At 33.8% G+C, this 18270-nt stretch overlaps 2 protein-coding genes across 5 annotated transcripts; one reads left to right on the top strand and one right to left on the bottom strand.

Annotated features, from left to right (window-relative positions):
- The first annotated feature begins 128 nt into the window (after positions 1–128).
- On the top strand, positions 129–1963 carry LOC135073914 (methionyl-tRNA formyltransferase, mitochondrial). Of its 2 annotated transcripts, XM_063968164.1 has the most exons (5): positions 129–292; positions 428–634; positions 733–866; positions 1335–1502; positions 1597–1963. In XM_063968164.1, exons 1-5 carry the CDS (start codon positions 129–131, stop codon positions 1956–1958), a joined length of 1035 nt encoding a protein of 344 aa, XP_063824234.1. In that variant the 3' UTR covers positions 1959–1963. The 2 variants fall into 2 exon arrangements, with proteins under 2 accessions (XP_063824234.1, XP_063824235.1); XM_063968165.1 differs by lacking the exon at positions 129–292 and having other exon boundaries at positions 545–634; positions 714–866.
- On the bottom strand, positions 1943–15709 carry LOC135073912 (glycerol-3-phosphate dehydrogenase [NAD(+)], cytoplasmic). Of its 3 annotated transcripts, none has more exons than XM_063968162.1 (9): positions 15441–15709; positions 14991–15168; positions 13803–13943; positions 13422–13529; positions 12192–12338; positions 11059–11242; positions 9380–9533; positions 7038–7130; positions 1943–2593 (listed from the first exon to the last, which is right to left on the bottom strand). In XM_063968162.1, the coding sequence occupies exons 1-9, from the start codon at positions 15491–15493 to the stop codon at positions 2581–2583; spliced, it is 1071 nt and encodes a 356-aa protein (XP_063824232.1). In that variant the 5' UTR covers positions 15494–15709; the 3' UTR covers positions 1943–2580. The 3 variants fall into 3 exon arrangements, with proteins under 3 accessions (XP_063824232.1, XP_063824231.1, XP_063824233.1); XM_063968161.1 differs by lacking the exon at positions 1943–2593 and adding an exon at positions 3676–5313; XM_063968163.1 differs by lacking the exon at positions 1943–2593 and having other exon boundaries at positions 5525–7130.
- Between the last annotated feature and the right edge of the window lie 2561 nt (positions 15710–18270).

Genomic DNA, 18270 nt, shown 5'->3' with positions numbered 1-18270 from the left:
TGAGAAAAAAACTAAGACTTGGCTGTACACACTGTGCATAATGCCTTTGCCTACAAAAGGAAAGAACAGAATAAAAAAATGATTTGTCAATTTTGACATTGACAATTCTGCCCACCACATCTGTCACAATGACATATACCGCTCCTAACCTATTTCCTCGATTATTTAGACGATTTTCTAAGAAAAATCTAATAATTACTAGTCAATTTAGTACCAATAAGTCTTACAAAGTCCTTTTTTTTGGTTCGGATTCTATAGCTTTGCGCAGTTTGAGAAAAATCAATGAATTCAGGTATTTATCATCTTAATACTTCTCCTATTTTTTAACTATATGATCACCACGTTTGTAAAGAAAATAATATGTTAACAGCGTCACCTTTACACGAATATTACCTAATATAATGCTATTGTTCAATATTTTATACAGGAAAACGGAAAAAATCATAAAACAGCTGGACCTTGTTACGTCAAATCAGTCGAAAAACAGAACAGAAATAGAGAAGTACGCCGCTTCAGAAAGCCTAAAAATCATAACATGGCCTCTCCACCAGTTAAATACTCTCCAATACGATATCGGCCTCATTGTCGCCTTTGGACATTTAATCAAAGATGACGTCTTAAATAAGTTTCCTTTGTAAGTAATGCCTATTTAACTTCTGACTTACGGTATGATTCATATAATAAATAATCATTAGGTTTCAGTTTAAATCTAGTGTACTTACTTTCTTCCAGAGGTATGGTGAATGTCCATCCAAGTCTCCTGCCGCGCTGGCGTGGTGCTGCCCCTATCATTCATACACTTATGCACGGTGATGAAGAAACAGGAGTCACATTGATGAAGATAAAACCAAACGTGTTTGATGTAGGTATGTCCTAGATTATTTACTAAACATGGGATGAGACATTAATTTGCAAATACTAAACCAATTTTTCAACTTGATTGCCCTTTGTTAATGTCAGTTAGGCAGCCCTTTTATAAGGCATCAACTAAAAGATAACAGTCGAAATTTAGGGGCAAAATTAGACAGGGGAATCTATATATATAAAAGAAAGTCGTGTTAGTTACTCCACTTATAACTCAAGAACGGCTGAACCGATTTAGCTGAAAATTGTCAGGGAGGTAGTTTAGAGCCAGGAGAAGGACATAGGATACTTTTTATCCCGTTCGAAATAAAAAAAAGTCTGCTTATTTATTGCCATTAAGGCGGAACAAAGTTCGCCGGGTCAGCTAGTTTCTCATAAAAAGAGGAAGTGATTACTAGGCTAGGTACTTACTTTAGTATATTGTTACTCTTTTTGTTTATTTATTAAAGATAAATGCTCTAACATTTCAGGTGAAATAATCAGCCAAAGAAGAGTCCAAGTGCCCAAGGACATTAAATTACCAGAATTAACAGAACAGCTGTCAGACCTTGGCGCTGACATGTTAGTGGAGTGTATGAGAGAATTACCTCACAGCCTAACCAATGCTCAACCTCAAAGTAGAGATGGTGTTACATATGGTAAGATTATTAACTTATAAAGAAATAAAATGTATATTTCCTGTTTTTCTTGATAGAGATTTCCTTAATACTAATAACTGTCTTTTTTTTTCAGCAAAGAAAATCAACAAATCAATTAGTGAAGTTAGATGGTCAGATATGGAGGTGGTTCAAGTTTATAATCTTTATAGAGCAATTTATGGACTGTACCCACTCACCACCACATTTAAAAATAGGCAAATGAAACTATTTGATGCATTTTTGCATGATATGGCTGAAGAAATAGAAAACATCGTACCAGGTACTCTTCAATATTGTACAAGGACAAATGCCATAAAAGTTTTGTGTAAAGACAAAAGATACATTTATTTTAAATCTCTAAGAATTGTAGGAAAAAGAGAAATTACTGCATTAGATTTCTATAATGGCTATATAAAAAATACTTCATTAGAAAAACGATGTTGTTTAGTTTGTTAAATATTTAATAAAAGTTCTAAAACACATACAATAAATAATAGAAATACATAGATAAGTATTTATAATGTAAATATAATGTTATTGTTTAATAAAGTATACATTAAAAATAAATAAATATTTTTATATTGAAAATAGAATAGATACCTATAACACAATCAGCCCTAACTCAAAATCAACCATCTAAAAAACTTAAAAAGGTACTCTTTCATTAAATTAATTAATTACTAAATCTCACTTTCACCAAAATTGGTTCAAAAAACATTAATATTTTAAAAAAGTTTGAAGTCTATGATAAAATCATTATGTAAAAACGAATTATCAATTTGAGCAAGGATTGAAAAGTCGCCAAGGTAAAGCGCCTCTCACTCTCATTCACAACATTCCATCATTTATCAGATTCTTATAATTATTTTTTTGGTTCTATAGCACAATAATTTGCTCAATTTTCTCGACTTTAGCACAATGAAAATAATTATGTTTTCAACATTGTACTTTACATATTAAGACCTTATTGAATTACTATAATAACTTTCTTTAATTTGCAATCTCGTAAGTTATATGTTTACGATTCTGCATGCTGTGTTCATTGCAGTCTATAGTAGATTTCAGAAAAGATAGGAGACTAAACCTTCACCCTGGAAAAAAATAAATGTTCTTTAATATAGAAATCAGAAAGGAGGCTGCAGAAGAAGTGCTTAAATAGTCATAATGATTAGTAAGCTGCTCAAATAATAATATACAATAGAAGTCAAATATAAATTAAATAAATAGTTTTAAATACATAGATAGATAGATAATCACTTGTACGGACGAAAGCACATCAAGCTACAGATTTTTGTTGCAAAATAGTCCCTATCACAACTAAATAAGATGTGCTGTTGTCTATAATATAATAATATAATATAGTGCTGTTGTCTATACACCTACACAAAAAGAAAGAAAGGTATACTGTACCTCTAGCATGAACAACTTTCGTCTTCGAATCGTTTGCGTACTCGATAAAATTCGATACTCAATCTTCGAATTAAACGATAACGTGACAATTTTGATTCTCAAAATAAGTTTCGTGCAACCACATCTCATACTAAGTTCACTTTACGACACGTTCACAAGGGCGCTGTTGTAGTTTTCTTACTAAATCTTTTGATGGCGATTCGAGTACGCAAACGATTTGAACTCGAAAGTTTTTCGTGCTAGCCGTACTGGCATAAGAGACGGCACAATTTAGGCGGGCTTATCGCTATGACGCGATCTCTTCCAGACAACCTATGGAGGGGACAATTGTTTTAAATGAGTAAAAGGGGATAAATAAATAAGTCAAAGTAAATAAAGTTTTACTTACCCTTAGATATGAAATGTTTGCCCCTCAAAATGCGAAATGTCAACAAACATAACATAACATAATGTTTATGTATTAAATACTGTAATAGTGCTAATGCAATGTTGTGTTAATTTTATGAACGCATTGTGGATATTAAACGCCCATTTGCTGAACCCAAGCATAATTTAGCTTTTACATAATATTTTTATCCTGAAATATACATACAATAGGCAATAAAATCTATAAATAGATAAATACGCCTTATCATTATTTACAACGTAGTTGTTGATCTATAAACGTAATTAACACTGGATATTCAGATACTTGCTCTTTTGGAAAGATTTTGCTGCTCACGCTCATTCACAGGGATGACCTCGTTTAAATAATAAAACAATATTTATACAAACTTTATGTATTCAAATTGATGCAGTACATACATGAAAGCAAAATAAAATTTGCAATGGTTACAATAAAAACAGAAGCCTTTACTTAATACCTACACCTTACCTCATCCTAATTTTAGCTTATACAGCAATGCGATTTTCTAACTACCCGTAGCCTGAAAAAAATAAACTTGATATACCGACAACCAGCAGGTCCGATGGACACTGAAATATTGCAATTTTGTTCATCAAGGCTTCTGTTTTCTTTAATGGTGCACTCAAACTGTGGCTGAATATTATTATGAGAGGTATAATTACCAAATGATATTATGTCACAGGCACTCATTATGGATGATAACTCTGGCGAATCAAGCTAAACTAGGAAAAAATCGCATAATTAAAAAAAAATCACAATCACCACTAAGTACCAAAACCTTTTAATCTTAACGATTTTTCCTACTAAATACTAATCTTAATGATTTTTCCCAGCTCCGCTTTACTCGTCTTCTATCCGATGAATTTAATATAGGATGATGAATTATTCGTACCACATCGCAAAGTTCTCGACTTAATTATCGCCAGTTAAAATATAAATTCTATCGGATAGAATGTAACATTTAGATTTAGAGACAGGACGAGTACAATGGTAAACTTTTAAATTATGATCATAACATACTATGTTATTTGCTCAACAGTCTGAAAATTGCACCTATATTATTATGTGGTACTTTTTCTTATACCTATTCCTATAACAATCAAGGCGATGATTTTTCGTAAATGCATTTAAAATTAAACTTAATTTCATAATCGCGTATAACATTCATATAACGTGATTTTAAATAGAAGTTACGGAGCTAGTTTTAAATAATATAATATGGCAACTAAGAACAATACCAATCTACTCGTGTAAGAGTTCGCCAGTTCCATGACGATATCTTTATGACAATAATTTATTGGATAAAAAAATGTAAATAATTGTTAGACTTGATAATCTAACAATCGTAATACTATTTTTTTAAGTAATCATACACTATAAAAACAAATGATTAACCAATTGATAAGCCATTCAATATATTTGTTCATATTTGTTTTAAATGCTTTATGCAAGCCAAGCAAACTGAAAACTTACACGGATTTTCCCGGTAAATGTTTAGGAGTTTTGACATTAGACTAGAATAAAAAAAGCATTTCCTCTAAATGTCTAACACACAGGTCTAACAGTATTATATCATGAACACACATTTTACCTACCAACTATGATCATTGATCACACATAAAATGGAATTCGTGCCAATGGCTTCAATAAATCTAACACACATAACGTTCTATATCTACTACTACATTGAATATTTCAAATATTTAAGTAGGTAAATCTTAAATATCCACTCTCTGAACTCATTGTGTATGTTAGATTTTATTCTACTGTACAAAGTTAGTTTTTGTCTAAAACATGTTTAATGTTTGCCAATGTCTAATTTAAAATAGCTAATTTTATCTATGAATGTTCTAGACAAAAACTGAATCCGAACAGCGTACAAGAGAAGAGTAGCGTCATAAGGTGCAAGTGCAGACAGGAATGCGAGTCTCAAGTGGATGCGAACTGGTGGCCATTCACTCGGGTCACAGAGAACATTTGGGCGCCGGCTGTTTCCTAGAATATTAGTGAAAAACATTACTAGCAGTTATTTTGTTAGTCATCGTTACTCTAACACTCATATGAGCTTGCATGATTTGTGACCGAAACACCGACCGTGATATGAACTTGTAGACCCATTTCTTAATCAGCGTCAAATGAGAAGTAAATGCAAATGACGCTTGTGTAACGATAACTATGATAAGATATAGAAATACAAAGACAGCCGTTCCCGTGAAAATGAACTTTATTAACAACATAGAAAAGAAGTACAATACCGCACAACAAATGGATTCAAAAAAACATGCATATAAAATAATACAACAGACAACCACAATAAAATAACAACATATAACAATATAGCACGTTAGTAAAACTTTGTACAAAGCACTGTTGCGATCATTAATAAATGCTAATATTCTTGGGAGCGAATCTGCAAAATGTATATTAAAATATGTTAATGTATTAAAAATATTAAAAAACTCAAAGGGTTCTAACTAAAGCACTTGCAACTTGTAATAAAACACCGGTAACAAATATTTCACTATATTTTAATTATCGACGAAGTAACTCAATTTTTAACACGACTGAATACAAGTTTCCCCTTTATTTCGGATAGATAGTTACGTCGTGAACAAAATGGGGAAGATAACACTTACAATATGATAAAAAGATATTTATGTTATCCTACTCTTATATTAAATAATATGATTTAGTATGTTTTTTGTACTTATCGGCTAGTTTGGACTGGACAACATCAATAAAAGTTATCTCAACAGCCGCCACTCGAATATGTTCATTTATACGAAGCTACTAGTGGCCGGAGATAACAACTCATACAGGTGAAATTTGTTAGCTTATATGACAGTTAATTCATCAACAAAGATAAAGCTACTATCGCCTACACAATATTAGCAACAACATTAATATATTTCAACAGCTGGTGAAAGTTAGTTGTATAACAATATTTTTTTTACATGCCTTACTACATACACTATGATCAACATGACTGCAATTTTCGATAACGCATCATTAAAACATTACTTTTGTCTTTTACGTACACAGCCTTGGAGATTATGCTAAATTGACAAATATGTAGTTAAATTACTATCATCAGTTATTATTATACCTAAACATATAGGCAGTAATAATAGCCAAAATTTCAAATGACTGCTAATGATTTTACAGTGATTAGCACTACTCTAGGATGATTCTATATTTTTACTACTTGAATAAATGTGCACAATGTAAACCTTTGTGTACTTTATCAGTTTTTTTTTTCAATGGGTTAAACACTTTTAATCATAAATTACGTGTATACTTACTCGAATATAAATAAATAATTTAATATTAAGTTAAAATGTATATCATATTCAAAAATGATCTATTTATATTAGTATAAAAAATATGTAAATGGAAAGTTTTGTACAACATAATCTTGCTTATAATAAACCATCAACATTAAACAGAGCTCCACAGTAAGCTAGGTGTTTACAGGGAAACAAGTAATCAATATGCCGACGTATTAAAATCTGTTATCGAACGAGTGCAGTCATGTTTTCATACTCATCGAGATACGTATAGATAAATCATTATCTAAGTACTAGCACCCTGTAAAATAAACATACATATAAATGTTATGTACATGACTAAGTTATGGCGTCTATTCTACGTATGTAAATAGGCTCTATGTCTAGAATAAAAGCTAGTCAGAAGGGAAGCGGATGCAAGGAATGTCTTACATGTGCTCCGGATGGCTGCGAATGCAGTCGATGAAGTCGCTGGGCTTGAGCTCGCCTCGGCAGATGCGGAACACGGCGGTGAACAGAGGGAACCTGGAAGAATACGTTGGAAGCTTAATTGCACATCTTTAACGCATTTACTTGACGACCAATCCTTTGATAGCATTCCCGGGCATGCGATTCGCACTTTGGACGACAAAGTTGGTAGCTACGGATTCGAAATTTTACATAACGAAAGACAAGGTATACCTACCTATACTAATACAAGCAATAGCTGAAAGAATTACGTGATAGGGGAAAGGAAGGCAAAACGGACCCTGTGGGCAAAACGGTCCACCTTGATTATTATGAAACATGTAAAGCCATCTATCTGATTGTTACGTCAAAATATTGGAAGCCATGTTGCCGCTTTAGGTCAGTGTACTCAGTTCCATCGGCCGCACGTGCACCGATTTAGCAAGGTAAGTTAATTTTTTTTAGATTTTGATAAAAACATTGCATTTTTCAATTAGCCTACAGTTTGATTAGGTTTGTAATATGGTGCTCTGATGATAACCACATGTAAACTGATATATGATTAAACGAATAACGAAGTAAGCATACTGTATCTCAATTTATAAACTCTAAATTATTCGATTTCCTTGCAAATACCAAAAAGGCAAAATGGCTGGTCCGTTTTGCCTCATACATGAAGGTAAAACGGACATATTGAAGGTATTAGAAATCAACTAATATCTTCATTGTCTGATTTTATCAAAGTCTGATTCGTACCTAATGTAGAGTAAAGAATGTTGATTAATATTACTTTCAAAAAGTTTAATAAAACCGAATAGTTTCTTTATAGTTTTATAGTTGTTTTCAACCGACTTCAAAAAAGGAGGAGGTTCTCAATTCGACCCGTATGTTTTTTTTTTTTTTTTTTTTCTATGTTTGTTACGCGATAACTCCGCCAATTATGAACCGATTTGAACAAATCTTTTTTCGGCGTATAGGTAATACCTCAAGGGTGGTCCCATTTAAATTTAATAATAAAAAAAACAACTCCCAAGGGTGGAAAATTGGGGATGAACTTTTTTATACGCAATATCTCCGCCGATTATAAACCAATTTGAACGATTATTTTTTTGTTGAATAGTATTATCAAAAGGGTGGTTTCATGCGAATTTGAAGAAAATATTTCACCCCCAAGGGTGGAAAATTGGGGATGAACTTTTTTATACGCAATATCTCCGCCGATTATGAACCAATTTTTTTTGGTCTCAGTGTACTGCCTACCTTCAGTGGTAACATCAAGGTAATAATTAGTTAACTAAAAAGCAAGAAATAAGTAAAATTTTATTAAAAAAAATAAAACCGACTCCAAAAAACCTACACTAAAACGTAGAAAAATAATTACTAATTACCTACTTATTTATTAGGACGAATTATTAATATTTATGTAGGTATACCATGATTGATACTTTTGGAGTCGGTGCAGGCAAACTTTACATGTTTCATAATCTTGGCACCGACTCCAGAAGTATCAATCATGGTATACCTACATAAATATTAATAATTCGTCCTAATAAATAAGTAGGTAATTAGTAATTATTTTTCTACGTTTTAGTGTAGGTTTTTTGGAGTCGGTTTTTTTTTTTTTTTGTTAAGTGGTCCGCTTTGTCTTCCTCTCCCCTGTCTACATGTTTGTTGCCGTTTTGTCTAATAGATGTTGTGCACTGTTTAATTATTGTTGTGGCTAGAACTGATATCGCTTGAAAATAATATGATATTGAAATACAGTGATCTGAGCAAACATACTCTTAGAGCGGCCTTGCTAAAATGCATCAAGAGCGTAAGACAATTTTTATTACGTTTACCACGTAATCGCAATAAAACACGGTATTTAGTGTAGCGTGTAGCTATCGAGCTCTGAGATTACATGGATTGTAGCCAAGATTCTATTTCAGAGCAGCTTTAAGTAAGTGTCGTCGAAATAATATCACAAGTTAAATGTAACTGTGAATAAATACTCAATTTAACTAACAGCCATCAGCTTTGTAGGTATACCTAATAATAAATGCCGTGTGCTGTGACGTACACGCTTTTATTAACCAGTTATCATAGTGAGTGATGATAGGTCTGTGAAATACAAGATTATCTCTTGTGAGTATCATTACCTCCAAATTTAGATTCTAATCATAAGTAGGTCGATACGCTAAGATATGTATTGTGATAATGATGAAGTACGTCTCAGTAGTATTGGTTTACAAATCAACCACTTGGTGACGTAGTACTACAATGATTAATTGTGTTTTCTTCCCAAAATGACGTGGAATATTTGTGATTTGTGCGTCATAACTTACTTATTCTCCATATTCTTGTTGGCCAGCATATGGTTGACTTCCTCAGCGGTGATGGGTCCCTGCAGCTTCTGTCCGTTGAGCATCTCGTCTTCCAGCTCCTTGATGGAGCGGCCAGTCTTCACAAAGGCTTCCGCCACTCTCCTGTTCCTACCACCTGAAACATCATGCTTCTATGTACGCACGGTCGAATCGTACTGAAATGTTGCAGTCGTGGCAACAAACTTTTAAATGATACATCTGACAAAAAGGTAAATCTAAAATATGTTCTTCCCTTTTTAGTAGGAAATACTGAATTTGGGAAGTCGAAACTCGTAAATTCCAATCAAGGGCTGCTTTCGATTTAGACTGCAAACGAAAGGTGAAGTAAGAAGCAATAAAGTCCGGCTTATAGAAAGCGTTTTTGGGTTAATGATACGATACTCCTTATCTAAGGTTCAATAGTCCAGATACTCGTATTTAGTGTGTACGAGTTATGTCGTGCTTGATTTGAGTTTCCTCAGTACCCTGAGGACAAGATAACCCAAAAGTCTCTAAAACATTTCATTTAGCCTTGAAAACCCAATAAGTTTTTGATTAAATAACAGTACCTACATATTTGTAGCTTTGAAATCGATAATAAGCTAAGCTGGCAAACAAGTGATGTCATATCTATTCCTGAACAGAATCTATCGGGGAATCGCGTTTCCACAGTTCATTAAAAGTAGTGTGTTAATTGATTAAAGCTGTCGACTGCTACTCAAAGAGCATTTGGCACTGTATAATCGATTTTAATTAAGTAATGGTTTGTCAAATTTTGAACTTTACCCAGTTTGTTTTAGATACTAATCATCTTTATGCAGCAACGTAAGCGTATTAACGTCTTGCTTACGCGTGATAATTACGTAAATACAGTTATCTAACATGTGGCAAGCAAAGAATGTAATCCTTACGTTAGTTTTCACAGATAGCGTACATTATTTTTTTCGTAATACATATAGTACGATATTTGTAGTTATCTAATCTTTATGATACCATAGTAAGCAAGAGTCGAAGTGCACTCAACTCCGCGGAATTTATCAAAAGGTAGACCGTCGCACTTGAAAAATATCGTTGAAAAAGTGTCGGTTGCAAATGGCAAGTATAGGTACTACATTTTATTCAAGGTTAAATATTGCGCAGTTAAGTATACTATTTCACTCGTGCAGAAATAATCAAATTGCATCCAAATCCAATAAGACACATTTCTGATATTTCTTGATGAATGTGAGAGGCGTGGACAAATCTATTGATCAATAAAAAATATTTATAACTATGACTGTTGTTTGTTGCCACAGTGCACACAAATATTTTGACCAAGTTGTTTATCTGGGCAATATAAGTATGTAGTAGATAATGCTCATCACAACAAACCAACTTTATTATTGCGAATAAGTTTTTTTCTTCTACGCGAATCAGCATTTTAACTCTACGATAATACTCGTCGACATACCACATATAAAATTATGTTAATATGTAATTCAGGTTATTTCGCCATTTTATACTTTAGTAAAATATCTTCGTTTTGACAACCACACCAACGCGTTCAGATCGCCATCGCCGGCGCGATCATAGGGAAATGACAGGTCGCGTGAACTGTCATGGGTCGATCGCGCCGGCTGAAGATTAACGGAATTGCCACCCTGTATAAATTCATTACTCACCGTAGCAAGTGGTGACGAGGTCGGCCACGCCGCACGACTCGAAGAAGGTGCTAAGCTTGCTCCCTGGATAGAACACGTCCACGAACTTGATCATCTCCATCAGGCCCAGCCGGATCACGGCGGCCTTGGTGTTGTCGCCGAAGCCCAGGCCGTCCACGAAACCCGCGCCCACGGCCACGATATTCTACACAAACAGTTGTTTGTTTTTAAAAGAATATCAGTAATGTGTTACTAATTAATTAGTCCCAGTAACCCGTTGTGGTATGCTAAATATAATCACCACAATCGTCCAGCCGGGCTAGGATGCACGCAAAATCGATAAAATGGCGTGATAACCGCTTATCGCGGCGCTCATCCTAGGCCTACAGGTTCGAACTCGGATCTCTAAACGACCAAACAAAATAACGGTCCAAAACAGATTGGCGGCTATTGTCTCTCTTTAGTGACTTAAGTCTTAACTATACAAACAGCGACAATAAATCTTTTGAAAACATTTTGGCGTTTATACTGGTGATTTGAAAACGGAGTCTTGAACCTACGTAGCGTTGCGCTTGCGTACCTATACTCAAAGGCTGGAGAAACTTTTACTGTGATAGCAATATTGAAATCATGATGGATAATTAACGCCGCGGCGCCGCTGCAGGTAATGCCTTGTCACTGTTTTATTTCAGGTTAACAATATGATAAGTCAGCATAACGACATTGGTTCATTTCTCTAATATATTATTTAATTACTAATATGATATGAAAAACAAACAGAGACTAAACAACAAATATTGATGATACATTAAACTTATGCAGTACCTACTGATAATGATTCAAAGTTGGCGAAAACAAGTTTCATTATGAAAGACAGGCTAGACAAGATACGATAAAGGTCTTAATTACAATAATTAGTACAAACTGCAAAGTACACAGAGTAAAGCAAGATCAATTAAAGCTTTAAATCCATATCTACTAAACAACAAGGTTCGAATTGCTTTGGTCAATTTGTTTCTCGGAGTTGAACATTGCCCTGCTAAGTCACGTTGTTTGTGCATTCAATCCAAGGAACCTTTTATGTATTGATGTTTACGTGTTATTTTTCATAATCGAAGTCTTTCAAAGGTCGGGCATTGTTGACAATAACTCACCTTGAGGGCTCCACAGATCTCGACGGCGTCTTCGTCGTCGACCACGACGACTCTGAAGTACTCTGTTTGAATGATATCACGCATCATCGGTGCAAGCATCACATCTCGGCAACCGATTGTGGTCTCGCAGAACTTCTCTTCTGCGACCTAGGGTTGAATAAAGACAAAATTAAATGGTAATCGTGTAGTGTTGATTGTCTGAATTGCATTTGCTAATTAGTAGCTTACACAAAGAATTAAGATTTTTAGACTGGTTACTTAAATACATACATGACTTTTGCTACCTGTAAAAACGTCATGCGAGCTACAATTGATCGAATGCTAACTAGATTAGTTAGATTTCCCTAAGTCTATAATTCGTTACTAGGACCATTGCTATTTGCCATGCACGTTGAAGTACGATTAGTCAGACCAATTAGTTTCTACGTGGCTCTGTGATCGTCTTGCAATTGTATCGTTTACATCGGCCAAGGTCTCGCGAATGTTATTATTAATCTTGTAACCATAGCTATAAGTAAGAAGTAACTGCGTAGGAAGGTACATTATCTTTAGTTATCTTTATCATTAACAAAATTGCACCGGCGGAGCTAGACTAAACCCCGATGTAATACACAGAAGACTATAAATAGTGCAGAGGAGACAGACAAACACCATACTGCCATTACTAATCGCTTAACTACTTTTAGGTAGGTAGGAGGAATGCATGCATTGTTTAATACGAACTGTGCCCGCGACTTGAAAAGCGTGGAAAACTTTTTTCAGAGCCTGTGTTGAGCTGTAGGATTGAGTCACATATTAGCGACTTCATCGCGTAAAAACTAAATTATGTTTTACTTACTTTTATGAGATTTTAAGCTATAATCGTTAAAATTCAGTAGGTATGTACTTTTTGAGTTCATCATAACAGACATTACTTCGCTAAAGATAAAAATACGGTGAACAACTATGTTTTTGGAATCCACTGGTCGTAAATAAGAGAGTTGTTTACACACACATTTTTCATTTGTTTGGATCGATACCGGTTTTACCTATATGTTTACAATTACATCATTGACGAATCTAGATTTTAGCTTCCTCAAGGTAGATAAAGATATAATAATTTACTCTTAATTTCGCATCAAAAAACGTCAGAACAGCGACTGCAGGAACTGAAAGTGTAAATGACTAGTTTGCCTTCACAATACCTAGTCGGGATTCGTTTCCTGAATATCGGCAGTCCCAATCACTCACCTCTGACGCAATGTTAGCCCCCATAAGCACCGCGCACGGGATCTTCAGACACCTCGTGATGATGTGAGAGATCAAGTCAATGCCGCCACCTTCGGCGATGTCGAAGCCCTGCCAAAAGTTCACAATTATTTCACATGTCCATTGCATTATTTTCATGCCGCCACGGTAATGACATTGAGATTGCGATTCTCGCGCGCTAAAACAGACTGGGCGTATAAATAGCACAATGGTATCGGATTGTCTACTACAATGTTCATCGCGTAAGATAAAACAACGGAATGTAGTTTGCTGTAGTTTTCAGAAACTTGTAATAGAAATATCTATAGATTATTTATAACTTTTTATCTATATTAAACATTATTTAGCTGGCAAAGTGATTACCTTTATCAGGGAAAGTGCCGCCGCTGTGGGCTTTATCTTTCCGAGGAGTGTGGAACATATTGTTCTGACGAACTGATGTGGCACAACGAAAATGAGCAGGTCCGCGTCCTTTGCCGCCTCTACCACGTCGGGGACCGCTACCTGTCATAAAACATAAAAAAATATGTGAAAACTTAAAGTCATGTAGAGAATTAGATAATTTTGAAAAGCAGCCAAAAGAGCTCAATGCCCTTTCAGTAATTACCTAATAAATATAAATAATGTTCGTAAATTATAAATAGTTGAATGCATGCCTACTAGCCAATGGAATAACCCAGATATGGCATTTCAATAACAAGGGCATATTGAGTCTGCCTCTAGGCAAAAAAAATAACTGGAATTCAAGGCTGGCCAACCACAATGTAACTTTATAAAGCTGTTTTTATCTCAAACATAATAAAATAGAGTAAGATAGATTTTAATCAAATAACATGTTGTATTGGTAGTTGACTGGCAGTGAATAGGTAGTGTTTAGATTTATTATCTACCATTTTTATTATTTTAAATTATTACAAATTAAATTACAATATACAAAATTATTACAAACAATATAAAAGAATTTGACATAGAAAAATATTAAAAAATGTGTCTAACAAAAATATTAAAGTGAAATTAACAAAATGCTGTCTCTGTGTAAATAAACTCGACACATCTGTTCTGTTATATAACAAGAGACATGTTGGGTAACAATGACATTGGCAGTGAACACCTCCAATATGGAAGTAGAACTAAAATAGACACACATGCGGTACATGTGCGGTGCCAATGCCACAACTATGTATCTTGAACTTGAGATGGTTATATTCACATCTTCTATTTGAATAATGGTTTATTTTCTTTTCTTTTCTCTTAATAAGTAAAAAATAATTTATTATTTTCATTTCTTTCTCATTTCCAAATGAGTCAATTAATAGGATGATTTTAGATAACAGACATTCATTCCAGTAACATAATGTTAAGTAATTAAATTGAAAAATCAAAGTAAGACACCACACTCATGTTACTCTCTCAAACAAAAACATCTGATAGTGAGTGAAATAGGTAGGTACATAAAAATGTAACAAATTTTTATTTTGTTGTATACCTACCTAATTTAAAAAAAATGCAAATTACAGTTGAAAATTGTTTGTAATATTAATTAATACTTACAACATTGGGGGGCAGTTTGTGACCAGGCAAATATTTAACATTTTCATGTGTTTCATTGATAATTTCTGTCAACTTCTTCCCTTCAATCATTTCTTCATATACCCACATTGTGACCCGGTCTTCAAAGTTTGCCAATCTTGCTGCATTTTTGCCAACAATCTTTGCTATGGCTGATCCCCTAAAATATTCCCCAAAACAGAATTATAGCCAAAGATAACTTAAAAACTTGGAAGCCACATCACACAATATGCCTATAGGATATTGTTATGATGGTATACTGACGAATATTAATATTTATTAAATAATAGGCAACAATATCATTATAAGTTATGAAATCTACAGAAATTGATAACTGTTATGTCATCGCCTCATAAGGTCATCATAACTTAACCACATTAAATGCTCATAAAATGCAAGTTAATATCAGTATTATATAAAGCTAAAACTTACCAATTGCCCGATCCAATTATGCAAACTCTGTTTTTTAATTGTTTCTCAGCCATCGCAAAAACCTTACACGAACGTAGATACGAAAATTAAAACAGAAGGCGACAGCCCGCGTTAGGTTAGAGATCACGAATGATTGCAAATCAATGGACGCATGGGCATCCGAGAACAAGCTCAGTCAGAGTGGAACCCAACGCAGTGTGTTATCAAATTATCGCTTTTATCACACACAGTAAAATAAATAAATTTAATCCATTATCACCTGTCAAAAGATGACAGTGACATGTAATGACAGTTTGACAGAAACGAAGACATAGTATTACATAGATGGATTCATTCGTTTATAAAATGTGTCTTCATGGGAAGTGTAGGCAAGGGAACCATATTTATATCACCTTCCATTAACATGGATGGGAAAAACAGATAAAAATACTCGAGGAATACGATATAGCCCTTTAACCCCTACATTAGTTATTCGGTAATTGAAAAAAATATTTATAAATAAATTGTCTGATTTCGTTCAGTAAGTTCTTTTTTATCATGCGGCAACATGCCTTTGGAAGCTTTGGATCATCTTTGGATATTTCTAGGGAGGCTTTGCCACAGAAAAAAGGAATAATTACGAATAATTATAGTCTATCCAATATAGCTTGATTAGAATGACAGCTTTGGAGGCCTTTGTCCAGCAGTGGACGTCATTTGGCTGAAAAGAAGAAGAAGAAGAAGAATGACAGCTGTCATCAAAAGTAACGACATAACTTTGTAGTATAGATGACCCACGCTGAACTGTCCCACCAAACTCAATGACAGGGGGGCGCTACCATCGTTCAACTATATGGTTTCCAACATGGCAAAAATCTGAACCAGCGATCCGGTATTGACGGTGGCGCCCCACTGTCAATGTCATCGACAGGACAGTCCAGTATTTTGGAACTATAGCGATCAATGAGAGCTAAATATTGGCGGACAAGAAATAATTCACGTCTGACCTACAAACAATATTTTCGACGACAGTGCTTCCAATAAAAATGATAATTTCGTGTAAATGCAGCGTTAAATTACACCAATAAGTAGTAATTCGAAATTATAAAAATCAAGCTAAACTCTGATTTTTAATTCGACGGAATTTTGACATTTCAGAAGTGTTGTCAACATTGAAACATTCCCACTAAGAATGGAGAGCATTTTCATAAATTAAAAAATAATCCTTTCTTGAATTTAAGGTTTTACTTGAAAAACTAAGGCTTAAAAATGTACCGATCATTTCAAAATGGTTATTTGAATTTTTATTATCATACTTTTGAAGTTACAAAAAAAATTGGGAAATTATTTTTCTATTACTGGACTCCCTGGCCAATAATCCATGGGTTACAAACCTTTTTTATGAAAATCCTTTTGTTAATAAAATCTTAGCTTCATAAAATAATCAATTTAACAAGATGCCAATTTTATAATCCAAGTTGATTATGATGACGATAATGATGATTGATGATCAATACATATTTTCGTTTATGATAATATGTTGTTTTACCGTGTTAAAAACACGTTTTTTTCTATTTAATCTTTAAAATGTACATAATAATTAGGGTACATTAAATTCACAAAACAAACAATAGTTCATTCTTGTAAGTTGTACTTGATGAAATTTCATTTCATATTATTTATTAATAATTCAAAGCAAAAAAGGCTTATTACATCTGAATTGTCAAAAAATGACAGCTGTCAGAATTCCGTCGAATTAAAAATCGGACTATAGAGTATTAACGACGTCTCTACAAGGTTATCTCGAGTTACAAAAATGTTAATGTTGGGACATATCGACAAATGTCATATTAAATTAAAACCATGGGGTCCAAGCGCTCGTTCCTTTTATAAGGAACTGGCAAAGAGGCTCACCGAGGTGACCGGTGATCAAAAGGCTGGCAGCTATTTCGGCCAGAGAATTAGCCTGGCCATTCAACGTGGCAATGCTGCCAGCCTTTTGGGCACCATTCCTGACTGCGGCGCTGGGGGTGAAGTATTTTTTATTTTGTAAATAGTTTTTATCATTAGTAATTTTAAAATTTTAGTTTTTAAGTCATTTTAAATTAAAACTATTTTTTTTAACATATTTAACAAATTTTTTTTCTAACTAATTTTTTAACATATTTAAGTCAAGTTATACGTTTTTCTAAATGTTCACTATTAAAAACCAAAAAACATTTCATTCTTAAATAATCAAACATCGGAAATCAATCACCGGTAATTTTTTGAGTATTCATAGCACCGTTGCTCTAGAAGAGATGCCCACCGCCCTCTAGCGAGAAGAAAAAACCACTGAAGAACACTGATGATAATGACTACGACTTAGGTTGTACACCCTTGACATGAATTTTAAATTTTACTGTCTTTAAATTTAAATCATAATTGTCATTTTTATGAATAAAGATATATGAAGAAAAATTGGGTGCATTTTTTCATATCATTTTTTCGAAAACTTATCGATACATCTATGTGAACCGTACGAAACATACCCATCACTAGTCACATTCGTTTGACAGCCGTCATTCTAATAAAGCTATATTGGATAGACTATAGCTCACTTCTTAGCTCACGTAGTACTCTATGCTCAGTGTAATGCTCAATCTATTTTATTTTATCTTCGGTAAATAAACGAAGAGCTATTATATTGTTCTGTGGCGCTATCTAATTGGTTAAAATTAACAACTTTGGTATTGCTATTGGTCAGTAGATGTTATTTTTAAAAAATCCGCAAGCAAAATTCTATTCAATGTTTGGTCCACTTGCACTAATAACACTGTTGTTTTCTACTATCCTTTCAAATTTAGTTGAC

Source organism: Ostrinia nubilalis, chromosome 8 (assembly GCF_963855985.1).
Source record: "Ostrinia nubilalis chromosome 8, ilOstNubi1.1, whole genome shotgun sequence".
Taxonomy (NCBI): Eukaryota; Metazoa; Arthropoda; class Insecta; order Lepidoptera; family Crambidae; genus Ostrinia; species Ostrinia nubilalis.
The sequence above is the reverse complement of the archived record's forward strand: the minus strand, read 5'-3'. Positions and strand labels throughout refer to the sequence as shown.

Coding starts and splice junctions, on each gene's coding strand:
- LOC135073914 (XM_063968164.1), top strand. CDS start 129: ATGACATATACCGCTCCTAACCTATTTCCTCGATTATTTAGACGATTT. Junction 635..732: donor GTCTTAAATAAGTTTCCTTT/GTAAGTAATGCC, acceptor ACTTTCTTCCAG/AGGTATGGTGAATGTCCATC. Junction 867..1,334: donor ACCAAACGTGTTTGATGTAG/GTATGTCCTAGA, acceptor CTAACATTTCAG/GTGAAATAATCAGCCAAAGA.
- LOC135073912 (XM_063968161.1), bottom strand. CDS start 15,493: ATGGCTGAGAAACAATTAAAAAACAGAGTTTGCATAATTGGATCGGGC. Junction 13,944..14,990: donor ACAAACTGCCCCCCAATGTT/GTAAGTATTAAT, acceptor GTTTTATGACAG/GTAGCGGTCCCCGACGTGGT. Junction 12,339..13,421: donor GGGCTAACATTGCGTCAGAG/GTGAGTGATTGG, acceptor ATTCAACCCTAG/GTCGCAGAAGAGAAGTTCTG.